This window comes from Panicum virgatum, chromosome 2K (assembly GCF_016808335.1).
Source record: "Panicum virgatum strain AP13 chromosome 2K, P.virgatum_v5, whole genome shotgun sequence".
NCBI lineage: Eukaryota > Viridiplantae > Streptophyta > Magnoliopsida > Poales > Poaceae > Panicum > Panicum virgatum.
The window spans coordinates 11,773,806-11,791,992 of NC_053137.1; the positions used below are offsets into that span (position 1 = coordinate 11,773,806).

The 18,187-nt window shown below is 51.4% G+C and overlaps 2 protein-coding genes and 1 pseudogene across 2 annotated transcripts; 2 read left to right on the plus strand and 1 right to left on the minus strand.

The window, feature by feature from the left end:
- Positions 1-133: 133 nt before the first annotated feature.
- LOC120695091 lies at positions 134-3,656 on the plus strand. Its single transcript, XM_039978408.1, has 7 exons — positions 134-690; positions 1,229-1,880; positions 1,965-2,271; positions 2,433-2,680; positions 2,779-2,982; positions 3,093-3,191; positions 3,259-3,656. The coding sequence occupies exons 1-7, from the start codon at positions 134-136 to the stop codon at positions 3,364-3,366; spliced, it is 2,175 nt and encodes a 724-aa protein (XP_039834342.1). The 3' UTR covers positions 3,367-3,656.
- A 394-nt stretch (positions 3,657-4,050) lies between these two features.
- Positions 4,051-6,114, plus strand: LOC120666648. The gene is made up of 2 exons (XM_039946543.1): positions 4,051-5,312; positions 5,758-6,114. Exons 1-2 carry the CDS (start codon positions 4,291-4,293, stop codon positions 5,888-5,890), a joined length of 1,155 nt encoding a protein of 384 aa, XP_039802477.1. The 5' UTR covers positions 4,051-4,290; the 3' UTR covers positions 5,891-6,114.
- Positions 6,115-11,903: 5,789 nt separating this feature from the next.
- Positions 11,904-13,866, minus strand: LOC120666655 (annotated as a pseudogene).
- Positions 13,867-18,187: the final 4,321 nt, after the last annotated feature.

Below are 18,187 nucleotides of genomic sequence, written 5' to 3' on the forward strand. Positions count from 1 at the left end.
ATCACGAGGCAGTGCGCCGGGCCCACCTGCAGCGACAGCCGCGGATGCGCCTGCCCCGCTTCCCCCCCCCCCCCCCCCCCGCGAACCGCCGCGAGTGAACCCTACCGCACCGGCCCGCTCCTCGAGGCCGCGGATGGATCCCCCGGCGGCGGCGGCGGCGGCGGCCGCGGCGGAGGCGGAGGAGGACCTCCTGGAGGTGCGGTGCCCCGGGTGCGGGGAGACGCTGGAGGTGGAGCGCGGGCTGGCGGAGTTCGCCTGCCCGGACTGCGCCACGCCGCAGGCGCTCCCGCCGGAGCTCATGCCGCCGCCGCCGCCGCCGAGGCGCCGTCGCGCGCTGCCCCTGACGCCTTCCGCGCCGGCCAGCGCGAGGCTTCCGTGCGGGTCCTGCGGGGCGATGCTCGGCGTGCCGCCGGGGCTCGCGCGCTGTGGCTGCCCGGTCTGCGGCGCCGAGCTCGCTGTCGCCCCCGCGCGCCTCCGCCGGTACCTCCTGTCCGTCGCCACCGCGCCGCTCGTGCCGGTCTCGCTGCCGCCGGTCTTCCGGGCCCTGGAGGTACGCGAGCAAGCGACTCGTTCCTGCCGCCCCCGCGGGATGGCTACGCTACTGTGCCTGCACTTGCTATCTCGTCCAAATAAAATCGGTAGCCTTCGCACGGAGTGTTGGTCTGTAGCCTTCGCACCGCCAATTTTGTGATAGTCCGTGTAAATTGGGCTACTCCGTGGAAATTCAGAAACGTAGGAGCAGCTCCTGCGTTTGTGCTGTCGGACCTAGCCTGCTATCTCCTGTTGGGATACTTGGGGCTTAGGGGAATGCAGTATCACCAATAGTCAAGGTATATTTTTTAAGGTACTTTGCATTTCGTAACAAGAACCTCAGAGTCTGGATTCGTGAATTGTAACAGGTTTCTATCCCCAATATTAGAACTTACTCTGTCCTGACAATGTTCTCAGTTTAGGAGAGTGAAAAGATACACAAGATGATCTTATAGCCATTTTTTATGTTTCCATCAATATATGTAAAACTATGTTTTTTGACTGATTAACTAAAATCTATGTCACTAGGTTTTCTTGCTAAATACTTTTTGTCTACCGTTATTGGCTTATTGCTAGAACATCATGTTAAGCAAACATAGTTGATTTTTGCATCAGAGAGTGTGAAAATCGAAAATAACTGGCCTCTTTTCTGAGACATTGCGCTTCTTAATTCTGGTTTGCTTTTACTGCAATGCAGGGATGGCAAGACTATCCTGATTCTGCAGTTGGTCTGGGACATATTCAAGGGCATCCAAATAATCAACTGGGCCATTCAGAACAATCACAGGACAGACGTCAAAATACGGTCAAAATACGGTCAAAATACGCAGGCATTCATGGAGTTTCCTGATGCTGGCACTGATAGCGATATGGATACTGAAATGTCAAATGAGATTAATGAAATGCCCTGCCATAGGAATGGATTCCCAGTTGCTGTTAGATCTGTTGGTGCAAAGGGGAGACAACTGGAAACTTTGAACCATGTCACCTGTCAGGCACATGCGCAGCAATCCGATCATTCAGTTCATGCAGAACATCCTTCAGACCATACAATTGATGTCAGGGAGGTAAAAGATGTGTCTGCTAATCATGCAATTCACAGAGGTCTGGGGCATGTTGAGCCGGTTAAGGAGAAAACTGTTGTAAGACACACCGATCAGGTAACTGGTACTGCTATTGGCCCCAAATCTGTAAGTGTGGAGAAGAGGCAGGTTCAAACACCAAAACAGATCACACGGGACAGACAGCAAAAGACCAGACCTCCTAAACTACTTAATCCTATTGAACAAGACCCAGAACACTCCAATGGTAATATCCAGGTAGAGCAGGATGAAGCTGACATGGGCCAGGTGACTGCAAGATTGCCTCAGAATCGAAAGAGCACAAAGAGGGATTTGGTCATAGGCGTAGTAAGCGTTTGGCCAAACAATTAGCTGCCACTACATACTACGAATCTCCTGCAAACGAATCTGAGGAAAATGAGGCTGCTTCTCCAAGTCAAACTATATCTGATTCTCAAGACATTGATGGAGTCAGCAATGATATTTCCTCTAGTTCATTGGCCTCAGCACAGCATGCCTCATAGAAGATCCAATGAGGCAGACAATTTGCATGCTACAACACAGTCAGCTTCAATTCCTGATACGTCTGATCCTGAAAGTTTTGCATGTTATTACAGTAAAACATACCCTCCAGAGGTTAGAAGAGCTCTTGAAAGGAATCCTAATTTCAGGCATGCTGGTAAGGAGTATTACATTTTTCTTAATGCATGATGAGCTGACTCTAAAAGAAACTGATGATACTTTTATGTAATAGGTTTTATTTAGATATAATAAGTTGTGACATGTGAGTAAATTCAGAGATTATCTTCTCAGTTGTTAGTTCATTATTGATTTTTGCAGGTGGCAAGGAAAAGAGAAAACACGGCAGCCGTGGTCCTACACTCTGCCTTAAAGTCTGGACCATGCCTGAGGGTGTAAGGATTCAAGTGCCCTTCAATGATCTAGGCCAACCTATCGGAGACGAAGCAGGCACGTTGAGTAGCTTTCTGGGACAAATCGCACGTGATGGAACAGTGGCACCTCTGACGTATACAGATTGGAGGTATTTTCCAGAGAAAAACAAGAAAGCAATTATGCATTTAGTTAATGTAAGTAAACTGTGCCTTTATTGCCCTTGAAAATATGATATATGTGTTCCAATGGATCTTTAATTCGTTATTTTCCCATGCTCTGATTGTTGGTGCAGCTCAAGTTTGTGCTCCCTCCAATTGGTCAAATCTGGTCTATGAATGCTTTGGGAAAAAAGTGGAAGGACTGGAAAGTTGTCTTAAAACATGAACGATATGATGTCCATGAGACAGATGAGGAACGACTTGCCGATCGAGATTTCCGTGTCCCAGAAGAACAATGGAAAGTCCTTGTGGCATATTGGGGTACTGAGAAAGCCAAGGTAATGTTGAACATTCTATTGAATTTGTTGCCAACATAAAAGCTGATTAGGAATATTTGAATCTTGACAATATGTTTGGACTATTTGCTTTAACTGTTGTTGTTTTATAGGCCGCAAGTGCTCGATGTAAAGCTTCTCAAGAACAACATCCTCGTGATAGTCATCATAGAACTGGATCGAAGAGCTACGCCCGGATACAAGAGGAAGAGGTAAGCTTGGATAGATCCTTTGTTTTCACCAGGGTTTGCCTTGATTATGTTAATCGTCGTGAAACAGAGGCGGAAGCGACCAAACATGGCGGAACCAAGCCTCACAGATATATCTAAACCGACTCATGCTCCCAAAGATGGTGGTTCTGCCAAAGTCGGCGGTCCAGACCAGTGAACTTATGGGCGTGTGCTCTATCAGTGAGCTTTGTGGAAAGGCGGGTGCTAAACTGAAGGCTTAGGATCCAGATGGGTTTTGGAGGAAGATGCTGGAAGTGGAAGAAAATTGCATGAGGAAGATGCTGGATCTTGTTGTGCTCTTCACCTAGCTGACTGTGATTTGTATCTTGGGACTAGGGATCGTATAGATGTGATGTGGCTTCCTAAACATCTAGGGTAGGCACTATGTAATGTTCACTAGCTGGATAATACTACTGATATTATTGCATCTTTTGCTACTTCTCGTTCTGTAGTTACTGTCTTTACTACTATTTGTTCAGGTGCAACCAAAAAAAAAACTGCAACGTACCAGAAAAATTACGAGGTACTTCCTCTCTCCCAAATTATAATTTGTTTTGGCCGAACGGGCAGTTTGCGGCCCAGTCCAGTATTGGGCCCGGTTTGGCATGGCACGGGTAACGAACCGGGCCGGGCCGTTCCAGGACACTCGTGGTAAATAACTGAGCAGTTTTTTTTTACTCTAAAAAAAAACTTTTTTTTTTGAGTGGACTGAGCAGTTAGGCGGGAACGCTCGACTTGTGTTCCGCGCCTTCTGGCCCAATCGCAGAGCTTGGCGCCAAGATTGCGCGGGCAATGCAGTTTGGCGGGAACTTTTCCATCCGGAAAATGTTAAGGCGGGAACAAACTGACATTTCCCGCCAGAGCCGCCGGAGCGGTGGCGGAGCAAATCTGCTCTGGAATCCCCACCACTCGAATCGACGGGGGCGAGAGAGCGCCGGCGAGTGTTAAGGCGGGAACAAACTGACATTTCCCGCCAGAGCCGCCGGAGCGGTGGCGGAGCAAATCTGCTCTGGAATCCCCACCACTCGAATCGACGGGGGCGAGAGAGCGCCGGCGAGGCGGCGGCGAGAGGGAAGAGAAGATGGCGGGTGACGGCGCCGACCACATCACCGCGCTCCCGCCGGAGCTCCGCGCGCGCATCGCCGCCTCCCTCCCGTTCCGGCAGGTCGCGCAGCTGGCGACTCTGTCCCGGCCCTGGCGCCACATCCACCGCCACACGCCCGTCGTCGAGCTCAAGCTCAACGAGGACGCCCTCAGCGAGGACGCCCTCGCTGGCCTGGAGCTCGCGCTCCTCCGCCGCGGGCAGGAGGGGTCCGGTTCCAGGGTCGACACCCTCCGGATCACCTTCCCGGTCGAGCACGACATCGTCGACCCCCGCGTGAGGCGCCACGCCGGGCTCATCGTCGCGCTCGCCGACGCGCGCAGGATCCGCATCACCGTCCCCGGACTCGGCAGCTTCCCTCGGAACGAGTGGTCCGTCGACCTGTCTCCGGCGGCGCTCGACCTGGAGGTCGCGGCGGTCTGCCACCCGTCGCCCACCATCGCCGGGCCAGGCGCCGCCGCCTTGCAGAAGCTCTGCCTCGACACGGTGGTGGTCCGCGAGTGGCCGTCCCTTCCGTCCCTGCGCCACCTCGCGCTCCGCAACGTCATTGTCGAGGCGCCGTACCCGACGGGCGCGCGGTGCCCGCGGCTCGAGCACATGTGCATCTTCGAGTGCTCGATCGGGCTCGCCTGCGTCCACATCGATCTGCCGCTTCTGAGGAGCCTCTGGATGGACCGGGCCTACGGCGCCGCCCGCGTCACCATCGATGCCCCGGAGCTCGAGGAGCTCGACGTGAACTGGTCGGCGGGGTACGCCGGCGAGGACTACCGGTCGTTCACCCTGCGGGCGCCGCGGCTGCGCCGCCTGACATGGAGCGAGCAGTTCGCGGAGCGCGTCCACATCGACGTCGGCAGGCCGGGGAGCGTGACGTCGGGCCGGATCAAGTTCACGTGGGAGCCTGTCTGCTGCCGGGCGATGGAGGACTTGCGGGCACAGATGGCGCGGATTCTCGAGGGGCTCCTCCCGGAGCTGTCGCCGGAGGGCGTCGCCGATGCCGCGAGGTCAGGGACACCTGCATCCGCTTCTCCTGCCCTTCCATTCCATTGGGAAATTGATCTTGGCCGTGTTTGGCTAAACATCACATCAAATTTACACAAAAAGACAAATGCCCGCATGGAGTACTAAATGAAGTCTATTTGCAAAACCTTTTCAGGGATGGGTGTAACTTTTCGAGACGAATCTAATGACGGTAATTAATCGATGATCAGCTACAGTGATACTACAGTAACCATCCTCTAATCGCGCGGTCAAATGTCTCATTAGATTCGTCTCGCGATTTACACGGGGAGTTGTGGAGGTGGTTTTGTAATTAGACTTCATTTGATACTCTAAATTAGCGGTCAAAGCGTGCTACAGTAATTCCATGAAAAAACAAAACACGGCCCTTGTTCGTTGAGTAGGACTACGATACGATGTGAGCATTGTGCTGTTGTCTGTTGAATGCAGGCCATACATTTCGCTGCACAAGTCCACCATGGAGGACGCTCACGGCGGCGAGCCGAGCTCGTCGGAGAAGCTCACCTGCGACCTCAGCGGCCTCATGTCGTCGCGGAGAATCCGATCGGCTGTGTCGTTTTGATATTGAAGCGCTCTAAATGCAGATTTGTAGTCTGAAATTCTGATCTCGATAAATCATGACCAGGAGCTTCAAATCAAGAAACAGAGCAAGCGGAATTTGGGACTTGGCTTGCCCTTGTGTCATCTGGCAGGTGGAATTGTGTAGGATGAGTTTGTGCTATGAATGTGGATTAGCTTGTTAATCTTCCTTGTTGAATGAAATCAAACCTTGTTTCGTTTTCTGAAGATCCTGAATCTCTGCACTAGAAACCAAATTACAATATTACTGCCCTCTCTTGAAGTGAAAACTCCAACTATCTAACTCCTGAAATTCATATTCCTAGATTTTTTTTCCATAGTGGGACCTGCAGTTGTATTCCATAGAAAACTGTATCCTCCTTCCATATAAAAAGATGCACAATTGTTATAATCTTCTAAAAGAAAACAATTCAGACCATCTTCATAGCACCTGGGAATCCCTACGGATTGATGCATTAGATGTTCCTGCAATTTGCTCAACACACTCCAGACCAAACATATAAAGCAACACAAGGGACCTTGCAATGGGAAAATAACAAATACAGACTAGTGAATGATTTAGTCAGCTAAAACCATATGCAGTAATATTTCCTAGATGCACCATAGCTACAAAGAAACTATGGGAGTGTTTAGATCTAAAATTTTTCAGTGCTACAGTAACTTCAAATGTTTAACCACTAATTAGAAGTATTAAATGTGGATAACTGACAAAACTCATTCTATATCCCCGGGTGTAATTGTGAGACAAATCTTTTAAGCCTAATTAGATAACCTCTAATGATAGATTAATTAGGCTTAATAGATTCGTCTCATGATTTCTCGTCCATCTATGTAATTAGTCTTATAATTAGATCATATTTAGTCCTTCTAATCCTCAGTTGAAAATTGCTACAATGAATTTTGTCCAAATTTTTACAAGATCTAAACACACCCTAAGAACTCAGAATGAGAGTATGTGTTTAAGCAACCTATCAACTGGCCTCGAGGCACATCAACGCTTTCTCCTTCAAATTCCTTACTCTTAGTTGGGTCATTGCTGGAGATGCTCTTAGTTGGGGAGTTGGCTAATTTTTAGCTCAAATTTAGCCTCCCAGTTTGGATTATTCAGAGCTAATTTTTAGCTGACTAAAAATGTGGATTTTTCATATTAACCACAGGATAACAAACTAGTAGTCAGAAAAGTTTCTGAAATAAACAGTTAAGCTTTAATGACATCAGTTTAGGTCCCAAGTGTGTATTAACGCTTGCTACAATTGTGGGGCGAATAGAGCACAAGCTACTTGGCAGGTAGAATCTTTTTATATATGTTTTTTTTAACTCATGTTTTTGCAGAAATAATTGCTTGCATTAAAAATTGCGAAATTATGGTGAAACGGCAGTGACCCATTCAATTGGCAGCATGTAACTTAGCATCAATTGAATCTGCAGTATGTTCCTTTCTCGGCACAATGCATTTAAAAATGTCACAATCTGTCAGCAGCCGCTCTGATTGTGCATCAAGTTTATTAACCTTTTTTAAGTGAGAAACCTTATTTTGCCTGACGATCTTAAGATATTTGATGTTTCCCTCACCGTGTTATTTGTAGAAATGAAACACCCAATAGTTCTTGAGCATGGTTCATAAATTCTATGAATTTTTGTTCTTGTCCTGATAAGAAATGTAATTATAACTACTCTTCAATAAACACAACACTATTTCTTAGAGTTCAGGTTTCGCCACCAGGTATGCAAACTCTACAATTCCATATGCCGCATTCACAGCTTTTTCCTCTTTTTTGATTTACATCTCATGTGATCTGACCAAAATGTATTCCTGAAGCTCCGCAGGCATCATAGCTGCAGCATCTGCTATTGCTCAGGCTGCCCTTATCAAGTCCTAAGGTTACTTCCATACCAGGGGTGAAATGCTCCTGATGCACCGCTGTGTACAGCTCTAAAACTCATCATCATCATCATCATCATCGCCGTCGCTGCTTTCATCGTCTTCGTCATTTCCCTCAGTCAGATAGAGGAGCATGCCTTCTACTTTCTTCATCAACTCTTCCTCGATTGCGTTCACCTCCGCCTTGCGCCTCATATGGTCGTCGTCCAGCTCGACGTAGCCCTTGGTCTCCAGCTCATGGCGCACCCGCTCCTGCAACACCTTATACCTCTCATCCATGCTGCGGATCTCGTTGGCCTGCGAGTAGAGCTTCCTCTTGGCGTCGTCCATCTCCTCGTCCGGCAGCGGGACCAGACTCGGGTTGCTCTCCCTCAGCTCCTCGAGCTTTCTCGGCCAGCTTATCGGCTTGTAGTTCAGAATCAAACGGATTTGCCCTACAGACATCCGGTTCTCCGGCGGCGCTGCATTGACTGCCACCGCGACGGCGGTCACCCCGCCTGCATCCTCCTCTCCAGCCTCCCCGACAGTGGCGCACTCCTTCAGCAGGGGCGCCAGGTGGCCAGCCACCGCCTCAGCCTTCCTCTTGGCGGAGCTTGCCTCCCTAACATCCCCTTCGCCTATCACCGCCTCGACGCCTCCGGCGGCGCACCCCCTGCGCAAACCTTCCCCACCGGCCATCGTCGGCGAGACTTAACAACTAGTGCTCGGAAATTTCGATGCTTGAGGCGATTTGCAAGATGGAACCCTAGCAATCGATGGCGTGGTGGGCGGCGGCGGAGTGGGGCTGTAAACTAAGATATCATCCATGAAGATCAACACAAACTTCCGTAGATATTTAGCAAATATGGCATTCATGAGACATTGGAATGTGGCAGGAGCATTTGTGAGGCCAAAAAGCATGACCCTAAACTGGAAGTGACCATGATGTGTTTTGAATGCTGTTTTGTACTCATCTGCAGGTAACATTCGAATTTGGTGAAAACCAGATTTCATATCCAATTTGGCAAAATAATGAGCTCCAGCAAGTTCATCCAGCAGTTCATCAATGATGGGCATCAGAAACTTGTTCTTGACAGTGATATCACTGAGTTTCCTGTAATCAACACAGAATCTCCAAGAGCCGTCTTTCTTTTTCACCAATAAGACAGGAGAAGCAAAGGGGCTCATGCTTGGAGTGATAAGTCCAGCTGCTAACATCTCCCTGACTTGCCTTTCAATCTCATCTTTTTGCAGTGGTGAATACCTATACGGTCTTGAATTTACGGGTGTGGCCTGTGGAATCAATGGAATGACATGGTCATAGATTCTGGATGGTGGTAAGGCTTTGGGGTCCTGAAAAACAGCTGAATGCTCAGCTATTAATTGCTGGATAATGGCTGGAATTGGTGGTGTTGGAGGAGGGGGCACATCTAGTGCAGGGGTGACAACCGCCATAGCCCAAATATCATTGCCCTTACTGGACTTGTGCAACTGCTCATCAGAGATTTCCTGGAGTTGAGGAGAAAGAGATAACACTCCTTGCAGCTTGACCAATTTGTCCTGATAGTGAAATTCCACCCATTTATCCTGCCAATCACATGTCATAGGTCGAAATTGTTCCAACCAGTTCATGCCCAACACCATATCATAAGCTCCCAATGGTAAAACCAAAGCATCCACTGTGAAAGTGTGGCCTTGCACCCACTAGGAAATTTTTTTCACCATCTGAGTGCACAGAATTGTCTGACCATTAGCCACCCTAACCTCTGTTGGAGCAATGTCCATCACATTACAAGGCAACTTGTCCAAGAGTCCGGCGTTTAAGAATGTATGGGAACTCCCAGTATCAAGCAGTTGGAGCACCACCTGATTGCTGGCCAATGCTCTGAATTTAATCAACCTAGCTTTGTCAGCTCCTGTTATAGCATTCAGAGAGACAAATACATCGTCAGGAGCATATATTGATTGCGGAGATTCCAACTGTTCCAGCACCTCATCTGATAAAATGATGCCACCATCCCCCCTTCATCTACTGCAATATAGTTCAAAGTGGGACTGGCAGGTTGTTTGCACTTATGACCAGGAATGAACTTTTCACCACACTTGAAACACAAGCCATTGAGCTTCCTGTATTCTTTTAATTGCCGAGCCTTCCAGAGCTCACCAACTAGAGGTGGTGCTGGAGAGTCATGTTTACCAGCAGGAAGATTTTTGGGAGATGAAAACTTATGGGGTGGCGTCTTCTGTCTAAGTAACATGCCCTCCTGGATGGCAGCCAAAGTGGCAGCCTTAGTCACCGTGTCAGGTAACTGAATCTCGACCGCTGCTCGCAATTCTTCTTTAAGTCCAAGCACAAATTGAGAGATTAAGAATGGTTCACTAATTGTCTTATCATACAGGCGAATGCTGTAGACCAACTGCTCAAAGGACTGCTTATATTCTACCACAGTGTCAAACTGCTTAAGAGTTAAGAGCTCTGTAATCTTATCTCTATGGGTGGTAACATCAAATTCAGCAAGTACTGCAGACTGGAATTGATCCCAACTCAAGACACCATAGGAATCCTTATAAGCCTGAAACCAGTGTGCTGCCCGACCATCCAAGTACATAGTGGCAGCAGTAACACGAAATCCCTCAGGAATTTGAAACAAAGCAAAATAAGCAGTGCATATATCAATCCAAATTCTAGCATTAGTACCATCAAATCGAGGAAATTCCATCTTAGGTAACCAAGGGCGACGAGAACCAGAGTCATCATGAAGTCCATGTGTACGAGAACTACCCACGCCTATAGGAATCAGTTGGCGACCATCCCCAGCAGTACCCACGACATCAGACGCAATAGCATTCGAATCAGGGAGGACAAGAGACTGAGGAAATACCACGTGTGAGGGATGATACTGTGGAGGCGGTGGGGGAGGGAATCGTGGAAGAGCACCCATCAGGCCGGAGCCATCGCAGCCCGGAATGGTCAGCTTCGGCAACACAGAGGTCTTCAGCGCACGGGCGACTTGCAGCTGCTCCTGCTGAACCGTACCCAGGGATGTCATAGCCAGATCGACCTTGGTTTGGACTTGGTCGAGGTGGCCCGCCTGCTCCACCATCTTGGTGTTCATGTCGGTGAGTTGCTCCTTCAGCAGGGACAGGTCCTCCAGCTTGGTCACGACCGTAGTAAGCTTCTCCTCGAAGAGCTTGCGTATGCGCTCCTCCATCTCATCCATGGCGGCGCAAATCTGACGGGTGTGCGCAGCTTGGCGATTTGGCGCCGTGGTGAATCGAGTGCCTTGCCGAGCGAAGAACAAGTAAATCCCCAACTAAACCCTAAGCGGCGCAAGAGATCGTGGTGGTCGACGGCGCCGGAGCGGCTAACCGGCGATTTGCGTGGCCGCCGCCGACTGGGAGTCGGTGGGCGGGGCGTGGACGCCGGAATCGGAAGGATTCGCAGCGGAGCGGATCGAGTCGCCGGGAAAGCAGACCTGATCAAGGGAGGCGGCGGAGGAAAACTGGGCGGAGAAGAGCCAAGGGAGGACTGAGTCTGATACCAATTGTAGTGTCCTGACCTCCGATGAGGCGACCAGAGCACCACGATAGCTGATTCCGAGAGATAGAGAGGGGAATCGGGAAGAACTTAGAAGGGGATTGCAGAGGAGGAAGAACACGGGAGGAAGAAAAGAGATTCAGATAGGATAGTTTCCATTCCTTTCTTTTCGATGCCCAGACAGAAGTCAGTTGAAGTACATATAGCTAACAGCCTTACAATACGGCCTCCGGCCCAAACTCATAAACGGCCCAATAGGCGATAACTACATTATTACATCGCACACTACTAGTGGACTAGCCACCGTGCGTGACAGCGGCAGGCGGCGGCTCGATCTATATTAGGCGGAGGCGTATCGTGGCGGCGGATCCCCGGTCGAAGTCGGGGAGAGATAGGAGTTGGATTGGATCCGTCAGTCGAGTCTGTCCTGGAATCCTTGGTGGGGAAAAAAATCCTTGGTGAGCCAGGCCTAACATTGGAATAATGCGAAGCCCAATGCTTTGTTGGGCCGATTACTAATATTTTAAGGAACTACACTTTTCTGTGACACAAAGGTACATATTTTAAGAGTCAATTTCACAAAACTACACTTCCATGTATTGTCATATCACAAAACAATATATTTCTACGCACTTTATTTTTTTGTACCACATAACCACACGTTTTCTCCTTTGATCCAGAGCCCAAAGCTACATTTTTCTTTGCTGTCTAGGGTGCAGATCTACACTTTCAAAAGTCTACATTTTTAAATGGAATGTAAATACAAGCATAGTAGTATAGTACACCATGTAAATACAATGAACAGTTCGTGTTTATTTGTTCTTGGATTCTCCCCTAGATGGAAGTATCTCATTTGGTGAGACTGGCATTCAGTTTGTTGCCACGAGGCAGAAACACATCACATTGTTCGACAAATTAGCAAACGTACCAAGGTTACCTCTCAAGTTACCATTGGTGCCTGAATCATTCAGATTTCAGACATGTCCGCAGTTCACAGGGACAGTATGAACCGGACTAGACCGTCCATGGCCGAGCTCGCCGCAGCAGCCGATGCTTGCATCTGCAGACGGTGTGCCCTCTCCCTCATCTGAGCTCCACCTTCCCCAGCCATCATCCTCGCCACCGCCTTCGCCACCATTCCCCTCTCGACCATCTCTTCCCCAACCTCCAGCCCGACACCCCACTCGTGCGTCACGTACCTTGCGGTCACCATCTGGTCCGCGAAGCACGGCTGCACGAGCATGGGCACCCCCTCGCAGACGCTCTCCAATGTCGAGTTCCACCCGCAGTGCGTCCAGAACGCGCCAATGGCGGCGTGCGCCAGGACCTCGCTCTGCGGAGCCCATTTCACAATCTTCCCCCTGTCCCTTGCCTCCTCCTCGAACCCATCCGGCAATGGCGGAGCCTCGTCGCCGTCGGCGGCGGCGCCGCCGCCGACCGAGCCCGGCCGGACGACCCACAGGAACGGCACGCCGCTGCCGGCCAGCCCCCACGCCATCTCCTCGAACGCGCCGCGGTCGACGCGGGCCAGCTCCCGAGGCTCACGTACAGCACGGAGCGCGGCGGGCGCGCGTCCAGCCACGGCAGGCAGCCGCGGTCGGGCTCGTGCAGGCTCTGCTCCGCCGCCGCTGGTGCCCGGAGCAGCAGGTGGAGCGGCCCGACGGCGAGCGCCGGCAGGGACAGCTCGCGCCGGATCTTGGCCAGCTCCGGCGCCTCGACTGCCTCGAGCGTGTTGATCACGATGCCGGACACCGCGGCTCGGACGGCGTCGGCGACGGAGGCGACGAAGCGGCAGTGCTGGTCGGCGTCGCAGCCGTCGACGCGGATCAGGTCCCGCACCCGGAGCGGCTCGAGGCCCGGCACCAGCTCGTCCAGCTGCTCCTCTGCAGTAGCAGGAACATTTGCCATGATCACCGAGCTCCAATATCCAGTGTGAGAGAGAGAGAAAAAAAAGATTGCTCGTAGCTTGCGTGCTTGCCTTTGATGGGAACGTAGCCGGCGTCGCGCAGCCGCGGCCACGCGAGCATGTTCCGAAATGCGGCGGCGCTGTCCGTCCGGAGCGCGAGCGCGGGGACGCCGAGCTCGCCGGCGGCGCGCATCGCGGCGTAGCACTGGCCGTCGACCACCGCGCACGCGACGTCCTGGCGGCCGCCGCTGCGCAGCAGCAGCGATGCGAGGGCCGCCCGGAAGGGCGCCTCGCAGGCGGCGTTGAGGGCCAGCAGCTTCCGGAGGATGTCGGAGTCGGGGGAGGTGGCCTCGCCCGGGAGCGTCTCGTGGATGGGGACGAAGGCGAGCTCCGGGTGGTGGCGCGCCGGGTCGGGGGCGTTGAAGCAGGTGTGGAGGACGGTGACGGCGAGGCCCCGCGCGCGGAGGAGCGCCGCGAGCTTGAGCATCGGGTTGAGGTGGCCGTGGAACGGCAGGGAGAAGAGGACGACGCGGCGGCGGTGGACGACGCGGCGGCGGTGGACGCCGCCGTCGCCGTGCTGCTCCCGTCCGGCCATTGCCGCCGCGGGTGGTTACTGGGGAGATCACAGGCTAGTGATCCTTGTCCATACGATTAGTACGGCCTCTGTCTTTGTGTGGGACCCAATGTTTTAAATAGCCGGTTATAGCTTTTGTTATAAACCACTGTAGCTTCTAGGAAGAGCAGCCGTTGTGACATTTAGTCTGCTAAATGTCGGCTATAGCCCGCAAAACGTCGTAACGACAATCCTGCCGCTAAATGTCTTAGCCTGCGATTTAAAATATTGGTGCGAACTGTGAATATGTGATGCACAAGCATAAGGAATCATCTGAATTGACCAGCCGTGGCAATTCTTTGGAGCCTTATGAAGATCTGCGCGGCTCTACTCTAGCAAACATCACATCACAATTGAAAATGAAACAAAAGCAAAAAAAAATTCAAATTTTTTGCAAACATCACATCACTCTATTCGACTGGAACCAGCCAGTAGTATTTTTCTCTCGCACCAAATCAGCAACAGTCACCGGCACCAGCCAGCCAGTATTATTTTTCTCTCACAACAAATCAGTACCTGCCTCCAGCCGCAGCCAGCCGAAAAGAGTTAAATGCGAGGCGCCGCAAATGTAGTGATTTTAGTAGACGTGTTTGTTATAAATTCATGTTAAATGCGAGGCGCTGCATGCTGCATCAAGAGAGTGTCAGTTGCAAATCTGGTGGTCAATCCCCATCTGCCTAGCTTAGCTTGCCGACACTTTTAGCAGGTACATATGTTTCAGCTTCTTGCTACAGCAAGACCCACCCGGTATGAAAGTCTGCAGGCGCTTCCAATAGTTGGTCCACCAAGAGTTGGCAAAAGCCTGCTGGGCATGAAAACATTCTTCAACAACAAACACTGGACGATAGAAAGTGCCTAGCCAAGAAGAAGAAAAGCCGTGAACGAAACGCAGAGTCTCTCTCATAATTTTAAATAGCGGGCTATAGCCTCGCTATATCCCCGCTATAGCTTTTTTAGAGGATTTCCGCTACGCTATTTGTATTTGTACCGCTATGGCAGCTATGGATGCTAAATTAGGCTATAGCTGCGCTAAATAGCATAGCTTTAGTTTCGCTATAGCTTTATCCTTAGCTCAGTGCTACTGTTTTGGTCTTTTGGACAAATAAATATTTGATTGTATGATTTTTATTGCATTGTCAACTTAAGTAATGTTCCCATAGCTCTAGAAACATATTTATGTTTATGAAAGTCGCTAATTACTAAATTTTTGTGCATCTATTACTTGTATTTTTCATGATTTAGTAGTGAATCGCTATTTGTCATAGCCCGCTATAGCTTCCGCTATAGCCTCATAGCCTCGGAAAAAATACGCCGCTATTTGTCATAGCCCGCTATTTAAAACCATGGTCTCTCTGCTCTCGACCTTTCCCCTGCTACAGTTGAGAAAGGGCGAAGAGGAGGCGAGCGCGATTCCGGCGGCGATTCCGTCGGTCCCCTCCCTCTCCAGCGGCCGATTAGGCACCGGAGATGGAGGCGGACCGGGGAATCGTCGCGCGGACGTAGTTAGGTTAGGTAGCTACTTATCTAGAATTAGGTTTTGCTCGTCGATGCTTCTCGTCGATGGAGCTAGGGTTTGCCGGGGACTTCTAAATCCGCGGTGGTGTGTCTTTCCTGGCGGCGTTGGCATGGCGGAGATGGCGACGACGTAGTGGAATAAACTTTTCCGGTCTCTTCTTCGCCCCGGTGACGTTCCCCTCCGGCATCATCGGAGAGGTTGCGGAAATCGTCCTAGGAGTTGGTTGGCGGCGCATCGGCTTCAGGTGATGTTGCTGCTGCTTTTCTTTTGCAAGGAGGCGGAGTTATCTGTGGGTGTTGTGGTTGCGGCATGGCCGGATCTGGCTCTTTTTTCCCCCCGGTGGCGATGGTCGTCGGCGGCGAGCTCAGATTCGGGAGTTGGAGAAGTTGGGGCGACGCTCCAGTCGATGGGTGACCGCCGACAGCTTCATCCCATTTTCCATGACGGGTGTCTACTTCGACTCCAACAAAGCCAGCGTGCGATGGGGCTTCTCCAACTCAAGGTGAGGTTCGGCTCCTTCTTCGGCGGCGACGGCCGGCGGCGAGGTGGTCGACCTTTGGTGGATCTCGAAGGATCCAGGGGCGTCGATGTTTTTCTCTTGTTTTTCTAGGTCCTTCGTGTTGTTTGGCTTGAACAGGTGTCTCCGTATCCCGTGGGTACATGTCTGTATTCATATGTATTTGTGTACGCTTTTCCTTAATATGAAATACAGATATGTATGGTCAAAAAAAACACTGGACGATAGAGATCTCTGCCACTACCTAGTTCAAATTATACGTCCTCAAGGGCTTACAGACAAATTGTAGGCCATCAAACAGTTCACCCCCATGTTCCACTGGATCTGGACCTCAAAATGTCAAATGAAGCATAAAGTATATATTTTTCTGGTTGCTCTTCTCTTCCTTTTTTTTTACATAAACGCTTTTGCTTTTTTGCTAATAAATTCCAGTAGGGGATTGCCCCTCCTGTTCCCGTCAAAAAAAAAAGAGTTGGCAAAAGCGCATGTCTGAAACATGCTCCATACCACACACGGCTACGTGACGAGCTGTGAGATGGAGGTGCCACACACATCTGATGGCCAAGAAGAAGTGGCCTCACTCCATGGTGTGATTCATTCAACTAATCTGCAGATATGAACATGATCTATTCGTTTCTGTTTTTTCCTCGCGGTTTTCGTTGCTACAATCGGTTTAACCTGCTACAAGACATTATTTGATATGTAATTTTTGCTACACATGTTTGATGATTTGCAACTCGCTGGGACACTGTGTACTACACTAGACTGTTTATCTAGGATTTTAGATGGCTTCACCTGGAGACTTTAAAAGAGACCTTCAATTAGTAGTAGTAAGATGACTGAACATGATATAAGGCAGCACAGCACACAATATATGCTTATGATGGCAAACAACAACAATTATAAACCCAGTAGAAAACAAAAAAATGACTTTTTGTGCGGATAAAAAAGGTCGACTTATTCCGCTAGATCCATGCATGCATGCATACAAATCACAGCTCCAGAATCCAGGCATCCATGGTCCTGCTCATACTGTCATACATACCTGATGCATGCTACAACTAGGGGGGGAAAAAGAGGAAACTTTTCAAAGAGAAGTATGTGATCCACCAATTCATCAACGGCCTGCTGAGAAGACCCGCCACGCTCAACGCACATCCTTGCCTTCTCCTTCAGCTCCCCCGCTCTCCCCCTCATGGCGCCCCCTCACCTGTTAGCATAAGCCACGGCGTGTGTGCGTGTTTGTGCTGTGTGCGTATGTCGGGCATGAGCGGCAGGAGAGCTGCGGCCATGGCGGCCCGACGTGTCATGTTGCGTCGCGTTCCTGTGTGTTGGATCAAGCTCGAGCCAGCAGGGGTGCTGCGGTGGGCTCGGTCCGAGTTGGTTAGAGGGGAGGCGTGCGTGCTGCTGATCCGTTAGTTCGTGGCCATGTTGTGCGGGCGAACGTGTCGCTGGCAACGTCGTGCGGGTCGCACGGGATCATGGCGAGAGTGCCGGGCGTGGAGGTTAGCTCTAGCGCGCCTCGGCTATTTGTACCCCCCTGTGCTCCTTCCTGTTGGGGCGCCGGTTCCATTTTAGTGTGAAGAAGGCCAAGATACAGGAGCATTTGGCTCCGCAGCGTTCGTCGCCGAAAAAACAATGTCCATCTTCCACCTCCGTTCGTCGGTGAGTGAGAGAGCTAGGGAGAGCGAGGCTGTGAACGAGCCTGCGGAACACGCGTTCCTGGGCGTTTCCAATATCTGGTATCAAAGCATGGTTGGGGAGAAGGGAGGCGGCCAGGCCGCGCGGCGGCCGCGGAGCCGCGGGCTGCGACACGTGCAGGGCGCCCGCGCACTGAGCGACGGGGTCGCCGGTGGTAGCACGTGGGCGCTAGCACAGACGCAGCGCATGGTGGGAGCAGCAGCGCAAGGCGGCTGTCAGGGCCGCGGCATGGCGCGCGCATGATGCTCGGCGTGGGGGTGGCACGCACGACGGCCAACGATGTGCGCGGCTGGCGGCTTGCTGAAGGTCCATGGGTCGTGTGTCGATCTGTGTGAGGGAACCCGTGGCGACGCGAGGCGCTGCGGCCAGGCAGTGGACCGTGCGTCGGTCCTGTCTTGGTGCGGCAGGGCGTTGTTGTGGGCGGGGATCAGCGGCGTTTGTCGCCGCAGCGGCGTGTGTTGCCGCAGCCGGAGAAGACGGTGTGTGTCGCCGACGGCAGAGCGGCGTGTGTCGCCAGAGAAGACGAGGAAGGCCGTCGGGTGCGTGCAGAGGCGATGCATGCTGCGTGGTTCACGTTGAGCGTGAAGGCCGTAGTGGCGGCCGTGGCAACGATGACGATGGGAGCAGC

What these genes read in the sequence shown, in the direction of transcription:
- LOC120695091 (XM_039978408.1), top strand. Translation starts at nt 134, where the DNA reads ATGGATCCCCCGGCGGCGGCGGCGGCGGCGGCCGCGGCGGAGGCGGAG. An exon ending in CAATTATGCATTTAGTTAAT is followed by an intron (nt 2,681 to 2,778) that starts GTAAGTAAACTG and finishes TTGTTGGTGCAG; the next exon opens with CTCAAGTTTGTGCTCCCTCC. An exon ending in CCCGGATACAAGAGGAAGAG is followed by an intron (nt 3,192 to 3,258) that starts GTAAGCTTGGAT and finishes GTCGTGAAACAG; the next exon opens with AGGCGGAAGCGACCAAACAT.
- LOC120666648 (XM_039946543.1), top strand. Translation starts at nt 4,291, where the DNA reads ATGGCGGGTGACGGCGCCGACCACATCACCGCGCTCCCGCCGGAGCTC. An exon ending in GGCGTCGCCGATGCCGCGAG is followed by an intron (nt 5,313 to 5,757) that starts GTCAGGGACACC and finishes TGTTGAATGCAG; the next exon opens with GCCATACATTTCGCTGCACA.